This window comes from Ammospiza nelsoni, chromosome 5 (genome assembly GCF_027579445.1).
Source record: "Ammospiza nelsoni isolate bAmmNel1 chromosome 5, bAmmNel1.pri, whole genome shotgun sequence".
Taxonomy (NCBI): Eukaryota; Metazoa; Chordata; class Aves; order Passeriformes; family Passerellidae; genus Ammospiza; species Ammospiza nelsoni.
The window spans coordinates 38,812,289-38,824,331 of NC_080637.1; the positions used below are offsets into that span (position 1 = coordinate 38,812,289).

General features: G+C 39.8%; 1 protein-coding gene across 5 annotated transcripts in view; it reads left to right on the forward strand.

The window, feature by feature from the left end:
- Positions 1-11,215, forward strand: part of SYT1 (synaptotagmin 1) — a 345,898-nt gene extending 334,683 nt beyond the window's left edge. For all 5 annotated transcript variants that reach the window (XM_059471853.1, XM_059471851.1, XM_059471855.1 and 2 more), the window contains 2 exons: positions 3,717-3,850; positions 8,104-11,215. In XM_059471853.1, the coding sequence (XP_059327836.1) occupies positions 3,717-3,850; positions 8,104-8,310 (341 nt within the window). In that variant the 3' untranslated portion in view covers positions 8,311-11,215. The remainder of the gene's footprint in view (positions 1-3,716; positions 3,851-8,103) is intronic.
- Positions 11,216-12,043: the final 828 nt, after the last annotated feature.

The following is a 12,043-nucleotide window of genomic DNA, read 5'->3' on the forward strand; positions in this document are numbered from 1 at the left end:
CAATGCACAATTAATTGTGAACTGTACATCTTTTTAGCATTCCTGGGTAGACTGTTAATGAGGGAATAAATAGCACAATTTTAATTAGTCCCATACACTGGTTAAAATGGGTTATTAAGCAAGGGACACAAAGCTATTCTGTCTCCTTCAGCAGAGGGACATCTGGGTGCAACATCTTTTCTTCCAGATAGATGAGTGTGATCCATCCAGAGATACCTGGGGATGTAAGATACCTGTTTATTTGAAAGGAATCAAACCAGCTAAAAATACAGTGGTGTTTACCCATGGAGAGAAATTAATATTCTGGGGTGCAATCTATTTAACTAAAGATAGATATTGACTCTGGAATGAGATAACTATCCAGGGTACATAAAGAGAAATACTTATTTTCATTGGCATTGCCCTTTATGACCAGGCTAGGCATTTAACAGGCAATTTGTCATTGCGGGGCTGTAATATCAGTTCTGTCATCCTTACTAGTCTCAGTTCTTCGGTGAGACTATTTACATGTTAAAGTATTACTCAGAATGACTAATGGGGCCAGCACTGAGGTTATGTTGCAAGTTGAGAGGAAAGACGTTTCCATTAGCTCTAAACCTTATCTCACAAAAATCACTGGAGACTGGCACTTCCCAGAGGTTCTGCTTTCTCTTGATTATCATCCCTTCTTCCACTAATTGATTCCAAGCAGTTCAGCTTCTGTTACTTAGTGGAAGAGAATTTGTCTCTTTCAGAGATTTATTCATGAAGTCACAAGAAAGTGTGTGCTTCGGTATCAGGTTTTTTGTGCAGATTACTGGGGAATTGAGGGAGTTAATGCTGTGGAACACGGGAGAATGTAACTTAAGGTTACATTCCGTGCTGGAGGGGCTCATGTATGGGACATAGAAGGATGAGGAGAGAGGAGAATTAGGATCAGGATACTTCAAAAACAAGGAAGTGGATATACCATCTAATGAAGATAAACTCAGGCAAAATCTCTAATGGCCCACTTACTTGAGCTGGGCACCCTGTTCTGATTTTAAATGTTTGTGATGGCTAAACTTATATAATACTTTCCTGTGAAACAAGAAAAGAAGGAACATGGTTTCAGTTAAGTTCTGTTTGGATTAGCATGACAATTCTACCCTCAGATGAAAGAAAATGGGATTATTTTACTGTGTTATGCCCCATTCTGTGCTCCACTTGGTACCTCTGCTACTCAGTTCTGCACTACAGTGGCACCACTGGGTCTTTCCACTAAACAACTGGCATTTGAGCCTGACTCAACTCCCCAGACTGACAAACAGAAGAAACTGATCAGAACATGAAAAAGAAACCACAGAAATGTGTCTTGTGGGTCTTGTCCCATAGCTGTGAGTTGTCTAGGCTAGGTTTTGTTCTAATGCAAGCATGAAGATAGAAACTATAGAAAGTCAGTAGAAGCAAATAATTTAAATTAATGTACTCACAGATGTAGAAGCATTCAGATACATTGATTTCTAGTTTAAAAATATTCTTCTCCAAAACATGGATTTTGTTATCAATATAGGAATATTTCTGCATCCCTTTAAAAATCTTACTGTACAATTCCTTAAGGACATACGAATAATCATCAAATCTGTGTATATTGTCTGTGCAAAGGCACAGATCAGCAAAGAATTGGCTTATATCACTTGCATTTATTTTAATAAATTATTCCATTCCAATACCTTTAATAATAATATATTACTGTACTGTTTAGCCTTCCAGTCTAGTGACTCAAATTATATTTTTACAGCATCTTACCTCATTCTCATTTCTTAACACTTTACCACTGACTTATTGACTACTAAACTTTCTTAGTATGTATTAGGTATACCTAAACCAGCATTTTGAAGTTAGCACAGTTTTGCATTCTCCATGGAACATTAGGGAAAGTGATGAGCTTTTCTGAAGTACCAGCTAATGCTGAAGAATTCCAGATTTGCCTCCTTTCCATCTTCAAAACCCTGTGTGCAGTGATGTTGAACTCAGTATTAAAAAAGAAATAGACCTCTGTTGGCTTTTTGCTAGCATTTTGCTCTTCACATGATACTCCTTGATTCATGAATTGTGCAGCCACAAGGAACCCTCACAATCCCATCTTGCCTGAAGCATAAACCTACCCTGATTTAATTTCTGTTTGAACTTTGAGTCTTTTGAGGGAGAAGGAGTCTTAACCCTCTGTAACAGAGAGTTCACCACTGAAGAAGCTACTCCAGCTGTTTCCATCTTATTTCTAAAATATGTGCCTATTCCTAAGTTAGAATTTTCCTAATTCCTTCTCACAGCCATTGGATCTTTTTGTACCCTTGTCTGCCGTCTTGAAGAATCTGCTACCAAAATTAGGTTTCCTTCAGAGGAACTGTAGACTGTGATCAAATGACTCCAGTAGCTTAATTGTCCTGAGCACCCAGATCTTCCAGAGAAAGGCATGTTTTGACTGTAGAAGAGTGTAATTACTCTTCCAAAAATTAATTTAATTGCAGAATCACAAAGCATGGTCTGCTCATATTAAGTGCAGTATTCATTTATCCTTATTCTGTTGCCCAGCCTTTTCCCAGGAGGGGAAGCAGAAGCCCTCTCCTTTAATATTTTGCGTCATTCAGGCTCCCTTATTTATGCTGCAGGTGACTCGTGTCTGGCAGGCATTTTAGATACCTCCTACCAGCTCACTCAAGGGAAGCTTGCCTTGATCTACATCAAAGTTCAGCTGCCTAAAGCCAGAGAGGTACCTACCCAAATTTTGGTGACAGTACCATACAGGTTGTTGAAACATATGAGTTTGAGATTCGTCAAATGTTGCTTTGTGGTAAGGCTAAACAGAAAAATAGCTGAACTCAGTGAGGGTACTTGTAATTACCAGCTTCATGGAAGAATGTTAGCTCACTCTCCAGACAGGCACATGGTTCTAGTGATGGATTGAGGACTCACAGTGCTATTCTTTTAAAGCAGGCAAAGCCTCCATTGAAATTTCATCACTGAGATACCTCATCAGTGTAATGTGCAGGAAGGGTTTGCTCGCACAAGGAACACCTGATTAGGTACCAAATGAGTTCTGTTCCTTTGCCACCAGAAGCTGTTTGAAATGACAGTGGGAATTCAACAGAGAATGGCAAAGCCAGTCTGTAATTTATAGCAGCCCCGTGGCCCCCATGGGCTCTGGCTGTGTGCAGCACTGAGGCAGGGGCTGCTGGTGAAGGGACAGAGTCCTTTCCTGCCAGGCACTGCTGGACCCTGTCAGTCACAGCTCACCAGGGAGGGCAGGGGACAGGAAAACCACGGCACAGCCCCTGCCCAAGGAGTGATGGGAACAGTTGCCAGGTGGCTGTAGAGCATCCAGCTCTGTACCTGCTGTGTGCATTTGGCAGCACTCACCTGTCCTGGGAAAGCCACCCCACAACCATTGCTGAGAAATGCTTGCAGGATGGTTAATAAGCTGTGAAACGAAGTTAGGTGGAATTTACTCCACCTTCATGATGTTAAGGAGATAAGGCAATAAATACTTTGTACCCTTTCCCATCAGGAACACTTCACACTCCTACAGGAGTTCTTCTATAGTAGAAATTAAGAACTTGTTTAAATATGAGCTTTGGATGTTGTATGTTTGTTTTTGCTTTTTTTTCTTAATCTACTCCTACATCTATGGGATTAAAATTTGTGGAAAACACACTGAACTCTCCTTCTTAGCTCTATCTCTTCTCTTCAATGCTTAGATCCCTATGTGAAGATCCATCTGATGCAGAATGGTAAGAGGCTGAAGAAGAAAAAGACTACAATTAAAAAGAACACTCTGAATCCCTACTACAACGAGTCTTTCAGCTTTGAAGTACCATTCGAGCAAATTCAGGTAATGTCAAACAGTGTTTTGTCTTCCTCTGCATTCCATTTCTCAGCCCTCATAAATATTTAACAGGAATCTTGTTAATTATCACATGTGCATGCCTTCATTAGCACCTAGGTGCCAGCCCTGTGCTACATTAGATGAGTGTGACTGCTTCAAGAGGGAAATGATAAAATATGAAGTACTTAGGAAGCTTTGATTCATCAGTGAGAAATGGATAACTGACATTTTCTGTTAACAGAAATGGATTTGGGGGAAAAAAATCCACAGGGAGATAGTGAAGGAATGTGCTAGCAAAAAGGTGTAGGGATAAAAGAGAAGCCATATATAACATTTTTCCCTAAATTACTTAAAATAATACATTGGCATTATCAGATAAATTTGTGTTCCTTATGCATTTATTTGCCCTGTTTTATGAAAGCACTGCAGCAGCCCTTTAAAGTAAAACACCTAATTCATACCCAGCTTTTTTTCAAGAATTATTCATTACATTTTGAAAAGTTTCAGTGATTCCTATGTCCCTTGGAAAAAGGCATTTGAGAATCTCAGGGGTCAGTACTGCAGCACCTGTTCTCTCAGTGCCTCAGGAGAGCTCCAGCAGTTGTCCAGATGCTACTCTCAGAGCTCAGTACCTAAAATTAAGGGTCTCAGAAGTCAGCACAGTGAGATGGGAGTCACCTACAGCAGTAATGGGAAATACCAGGACAAAGCATTGTGTAATTTTTTTCAGGGACTCAGTTGCCTATCTTTGAGCTACTGGGAGGCAAACCATCTCTCATGAGAGAGAATTAACTTTTTTTGATGTTAACTGTCTTTTATCTCAAGAGAGAAGTGTTTTTTTAACCATCTCAGGAGGCATGTGGGAAAAGAGCTGCATGCTGGCTTCCCACCTGGCCACAGAGCCCCAGGGCTGTGGAGATGTTAGGCAATAAAACAGCTTTTCTGGGTGGAGCTGAGTGGGGAAAGGGTCCTGTCAGGGGCCTCCCAATTTGAATGACTGTAATTTAAAGCATCTGGGAATACATCCTTCTGTGGATTGTAAGAGAGGTTATGGTATAAATTAGGTTCCATGCTTTTAAACTTGTAGTTTAAAAGTTTGAATGTGTTTAAATTGCTTGGACAAAACTTGGAGCCCTCTCTTCATTAGATGAGAGCATGGTTTGGGTTTTCACATTGTGTTTCTTGGATTTTGATAGCAACTGGGCTGGAGAGAAGCCCAGGAGCCAAGGCCTACCTTTCAAGTATCTTGTATTGAAAGGTATTGACTTGGTACTAACAAAAATAATAAAACTAGACAAGGTGAAGCATGGGCACAATGACTTGGATGCATGACTAGTTAATTTAGAACTTCTTCATGTACTACTGCATGTACAGGTGTCTGTGGATTCTAGGAATCAAAAAGTGGGAAATCCAGTCGGTGCTAATTTCTCTTGATTTTAATGAAAGCTGGTCTGTGTGCTTTTGGAAGATTTCACAACAAGGATCAAAGAGGCAAAAAGAGGTGAATCAAATCAAGTGGCAGTTTAGGCAGTGAGTATCTTGATTTCAAATAGGGATAGGATTGAAGAGCTGGAATGGTTACCTCCAACTTAACCCTGGCAAAACTTTGGCATGGTAGGGCGCATTTTTTTGTACTTGACCATTTTGCCTTCTAATTCAAAGTCATTTTTTGAGGTGCATGTAGTTTATTTTAAAAGTACTGTGGTTTAGAGGTTTAAATTTTTGTCTTCCTTTTTTTTTTTTTTTAATAAGTTTATTAGAATTACCTTTTAGCTATCTCTTGACCATATAGCCCCAGTTTTAAATCTGCAATTATGGACTTGGGTCATTTGCCAATGTATTTTGAGTTAGTTATAAAAGACTACATTTAGACTACTTCATGATGGATATTGAAGTGATTTCAGCATTAGAAAAACTCATTTAAAATGTTATTTAGACTTACTATGGTAGGAATCACTGTGACCTGTGCTATTCATATAAAGTCATTAAGCAAACTTTCACTGTTAAAAAATAATGGTTATACAAGTTTTTTGATTGTTGGAGAATGAAGAGGTGATGGAGGGAAAGCAGGTCAATGGCAATACATCTGTGTAATTTTAAAGAAGACAAACATTAACATTTCTAACAATTTTACAGTGACTGTGGATTCTGGCTCTTAGGAGAAAGAAAGTCATGTCTTCAAGGGTAATGGGAGAGCACCACAGGGAAGTCAAATCCTCTTGCTGCTGGCAGACCAGGCTCATGTTTTGCCACATGCAGAGCAGACTGCCTCTGCAGGCAGCGGTGTCTCCGGGCCCTCTCAGTCCAAAGGGCTTAATCACACCGTGGAAACTGCTAATCCAAGTGTTTATTAGGAGAGGCAGTTCTTTCTACTGGCACCTCTTGGGTTTTGCCATGCAGCTGCTCCTTTAATATGTGGTACAAAGGCAAAGGGATGCTCGCATTTCTCTGTAGGGTTTAGTGCAGAGATCATGAGGGGAGAATCATCTCCAAGTTAATTATCTGAGCTGGCTGTTCTTTACATCTTTGTAGAGCAAGGAAAAGGGTCCTTCATTTACAGTGCTCATTTTTATTCTTATGATTAACATTAAAAAAAAAAAAAAAAAAAAGTAATAACTATCCCTAAGCTTCTAGGTAGAGCAGGCAAGCTTTTTTTTGTAGTGCAAAAAAATAGTCTCATGCTTACTTTTTGTATCTGTGAATGTACCATGAATCTAAAACATAAGTGTTCATTTGGGGAGGTACCATTAGAAGTGAGTGTATTGCAAACAGCAACACTGAAATGTAATTCTGGCAGCTAGAAATACTTCAGAATATTGCCTTTTATCGTGAGTGCTCTGGGGAGGGAAAATCTTGAGTTTGATGTATACTTTTGTCATCAGCAACTATATAAATACTTAAGTGCCTGCTGAAATCATCCCTTTCTCTGGCTCAGTGAGCTGTTATAATCCTGTAAGGAAATGGACTCTATAAAATAAACCTCATGACCCTGGTCTTGCTACTTCTAAAAGGTAATCCTATTACAAGCCCTGAAATTAATCCTTCTAGTAAGAGATGCAGATTATAGATATATTTAAAGCTTTAAATTTAAAATCCTAATTCTAGAGAATAGAGGATTTTTCTGGAAATATGTTTCAGGGCATTCTTCCTTCTATTCAGGAAGCTGACACTGTAATCAGGAAAAGAACTGTATGCTCATCATTAAAAATAAACCCATATAAGGACAAGTGTTTTGTAAAATAAGAATGAAAGTCTCAAGTGGTGTTGCAAGAGACCACTCCACTGAAGAAATAGCTGTTTATGCTCTTCTGACAATTATTAAAGACCTTAAAGAAAGGAATTGTGTGCATCTGCACACAACTCCAAACATAAATGCCTGGCTCAAACACCTCCCAATGTTCCCCAGCCCAAATGGATGGAAAATTGTCTTTGAGCTGTGACAGATGGGCTCACACAGACCATGTGGGACCTGTTTAACCCTGTTTGCCAGAGGTCACCATTCCTACAGAAGTGGCACTCCAGCATCAGCTCAGTCGTAGGCTGTGCCAGTGTCAGAGCCCTGAGACTCCAGGGGTTTATACATCCATTCCAGCTCCCTCGAGCAGCCAGCCTGTTTCCTAGATTTCTCTGTAAATACACAGAATATACACAGTGTACACACATGCTTGTACATGTGCACAAGTGCACACACATGTGCATAGAGATGAGAACACACACATCATGTGTGTGTGTGTGTGTGTGTGTGTGTATGTGTATAGTAGCCATAAGGGCTGTCTTCTGAATTTTTCTGGAAATACCTGACTAGCCTACTGGATGGATGGGTAAGAGTTGCTAAGAGGTAGAAAAGCAGCTAACAGAATGGAGTACAGCATTGCAAACATAGAGCCATTTCTGAACTTTAGTTGTTGACTTATTTACTTAAAAAATAAGAGTGTGTAAAATTGCACAACTTTTGAATTAACTCACCTGTAAGTTGTTAATCTGTTAAAGGAAAAACAATCAGCCTCAATTTCCATATTAATCTATTCAATGTAAAGGGGCAAGTTTCAAGCTAACAGGGAGATGGTAAACCTGATTTTATTTGGAAGGCTCACAAGAAGCAAAACCAAAATTTTGAATTTTCCCCTCATAGGGGAATCTACTCCAGCTGTCACACACTTCCCCCTTCATGACTCCTCCATGGCTGGCTGTCCCCACATTCATCCCTGCCAACCTTCCCTTCCAGTCATGCTCACTGCTCTTCCTGTGTCTCATTACAGAAAGTGCAAATTGTTGTGACTGTTTTGGACTATGACAAGATTGGCAAGAACGATGCCATCGGGAAGGTGTTTGTGGGCTACAACAGCACCGGCGCGGAGCTGCGGCACTGGTCGGACATGCTGGCCAACCCCCGGCGGCCCATCGCGCAGTGGCACACCCTACAGCCCGAGGAGGAGGTCGATGCCATGCTGGCAGTCAAGAAGTAAATTAAATTGAGTTAAGTTAAATTAAATTAAATTATTAAGAAGAAAAAGAAAAAGACGAAGAAGCCTTTCTGCATTTGCCCACATAGTGCTCTTTAGCCAGTATCTGTAAATACCTCAGTAATATGGGTCCTTTCATTTCTAGCCATGTGTTCCCAACACAGATCAGTTGTACTTTAAAATTCCCATTTTAATTTGCACAAATTTAAATGTAGAGAGCCTTTCAAAGGCGCTTCATTTCACCACTGCCCGCACCAGATCTACTCTTCTTTTAAGCAATATGATGTGTAGATAGAGCATGACAGAAATTATTTATTGTATCACACAGTTGTATATATACATCAGTATGCTGAGAATTTATTTCTAGTTTGTGTATTTGTATGTTGTAAGCGTTTCCTAATCTGTGTATATCTAGATGTTTTTAATAAGATGTTCTATTTTAAATTATGTAAATTGACTGAGATATAGGAGAGCTGATACTATATTATAGGGTAACTATTGTATCGTCTGCATTCCAGAAAAAAAATCCAACTTGTAAGGCACTAGTAGTGTTACACTGACATCTTAAAGGACAACTTAAATCTGAGCTTTCAACTGGACCATCCTAATAGCACACTTCACGTCCACAGTGAATCTTGGAGGGGCAAGTCCAATTGGGTAGACTTCTTTCACAGGCAACTTAGCATGATCTGAGCAGTTCCATGGCTAACCTCATGGAGACGTAGCCAGAAGCCAGGATATAATTTTTTTGTATATATTCCAAAGCAAACACATAACAGACTGAAATGGCTTTAGATTCAAAGCTGAGGAAGCAGTTCCACAGGAGGCAACAATTTCATCTAACATACGAAGACAGACCACTGCAGAAGTGCAGGGAGGGGGAAGAGGGAAATGCAGCAGTAGTAAAATGCTGCCATGAAAACAAGAGTAGCTCTCCATTTTCACCTTTATACAAAATTTGCATACTGTGAATTCCATCCACAATTTCACATTATAATGAGTTTGCACATTAGACTTTGTAACAAAATATTTTATGATACTAACTCAGATTAGAAGGAATGCAGAATATTTTTTAGACACAGCCGTGTGAGTTTATTATACAAAATAGTTTCATGGTAGACAGACAGTATTGTAATCCCATCAGAAGATGACAAAATTTAGCCATAGTTCTAAATGCACTTCAAAGTAAGCCAAAAGAGAACAGCTAGTGACCTTTTATATACTATTTATACTTAAGTTTTAATTTGTCCTTTAAAAAAAAGTGAAAACAAAGAACAAGTTCTAGAAAACTGAAGCAACCTCTTCTGTATACTAGATGCTCATTTCAGGAGGAGTTTTTAAATGTTTTAAATGTTATTATGTAGTAAATGGCACTATTATGAAGCTATTAGTCATTCCATAAGAGTCTTGAAAGACTGCTCTGTGTATCACTGTGACTGCCGTGTGTGCTTAGAAATGTAGTTTTCTCAGTGGATAGCAACCAATTTATTCCGTAGTGATATTGTAATAATACTGCCATTCCCTTCTACTGCACTGCCGAAGGAACGCATAGCACAAGCAGTTCCAGTTGTTACGGACCAATGTAGAACTGGAGAGCTATGCAGGGGACGAGGATGCTCTAGAGAATGGGTTGACCACGCAGCATTTTGTCGAGCCCTGTGCAATACTCTACGTTTCCAAGCGCCCTCGCCCCTGCTGCTTTCCCGTAGAGTCATCTCACAGCTCCCCAGCATGGCACCTCCGCTGTACCATCTCATCAAGGCATTCAGGGCATCACCTCTAGCTCATGCACCGTCCTGGGAGGCCCCTCGCTTATCTTTCCAAGCTGTGAATATATTTATAATGCTTTTGAAGAGTTCATTATTTTCAGCAATGCAAATTACCCTAGAAATGTGGAAATGCTATTGCTTTTGGAGGGAGGCATGAGAGTTAACCATTAATGTTCTTATCAGTCTTCTGTGTCTAACAAAGATGAATGTAATCGGAGAACTGTGCGCTGCAAACTGAATTCCACAGCCTCTCTCAAGGCTCTGCCTCTGGGAGAGGTGTGACGGTCTCAGAGGTCAGTGCAGGGATGGCCAAGCATCCCTGTTTTTTAGTACTTTGAGTGTAAAAGCGGCAGCAAAGTACTGGGAGGAGAATAAAAGCCTGCATCTCTCCCCACCTCCAAAAGTGAGAATAGCAAGATCCATTTTCTTTCTTTTTTACATGAAACATAGAAAAAACACAAGCGAGACATTTTCTGATAGAAACAGGCACATACATGCAAAGCATCAAGCTGGAATATTTAAAAATCTTATCCTTAAGGACCAAACCCCACCAAAGAGAAGAAATAGACAGTCAGCTTTCCAGCCTAAGAGCTTCATGGTCTCCAGCTTTCAGTTACTCATTCAGGATAGCTGCAGGTTCAAAGTGCCAGGACTGACTTACTGTATTAAAGTATTCTTAATGCTTTCTCTTCCTACACTGCCAGACTGAACGTCACCCTAGAACTGGTTTGTAAGGTACAATGATTCTCAGAGACTGAACCTGCCATGTGACCAAGATGACATTTTTCATCCTCAAAGAAGCCACATGTACCTTTCTGACAAAGCTGTGTGAAGTATTAGAATCTGATGCTGTAGAAAGATCCTAGTTGCCTTTGTGTATATTTACTGCCTGCTTGAGTGTTTCTCTGTGTGGGTTTTCTCTGTATCTTGTAGAAATGTTTGGGGTGTTTTATCCTGCCATATCGCTCGTGGCCCGCGAGCTGACAACTTTAGCCGTATTTTACCTTCATTTTTGATGAGGTGGTTTATATTTTGTTTCACTTTGTGTAGTGACTCCCCACAGTAGAGTTTTCCAATTGTCGTTAAAATAACATACATATTACACAGATATTCAATAAAAATGTTTTATTTCCTGTTGATGTTCTGGCATTTCTCTTTTGATCTAAAATTTTGAAAAGACAATTCACTCCAGGATTTTCACACAATCACATACTTTGAAGTGTCACAAGTGAAATAGCACAGCACGTTTCGAGGGGCTGTGAAAAGCTGCTTTCATCAGTAAGACAGTCACAGCCAGCAGCGCTACAGTAGATGAATTCTCCACCTCTGTTGCAGATGAAGCACTATTACCTTGTTTACCCAGGAGCCTGATTATTTGCCTCAAAAACCATCATGCTCTATCAAAACATGACCATGACAAAAACTCCCAAGTAGTTGCCTGCACGTCAGTATTCTTCCAGACAATTGTGCTAAAGCTGTGGTTGAAGTTTTCCTTCAGAGGAGATGGTATATTTTAACCTACATCCAAGTGCTACTTCTAAGATGACTATAAAATTAAACCTCTTATAGACTAAAGATCATTAAATAAGTGTTCAAACTATGGGGGAAAGGGGCAGCAGGGAGAAGGTATTGCAGGTTCAATCTGCACCGGCCATTCTTGCAGCTCTTAAGAATACCAAGAAGACATCTCTGTCAATCAAAGCCAGTTCTTTCAACAGAGTAATCACTTAAAAGTCAGTCATTACAACTAATGTAAGGAAAAACACTTCATGTAATAGCTGTTATACTAAGCAGCGATAGCAGCAAAATTACCAATTTTATTCAGCTCATTTAACCCCTAATCAACTGTCAAGAAAAACATTCTTCCCAACTGTCAGACTGTTACCAAAGCAAAGTATCTGTCTCTCCTTCACTTTTCACATCATGAGTCAATGAAAGTTAATTGCCTGTTAGTTATGCAAAGCAAA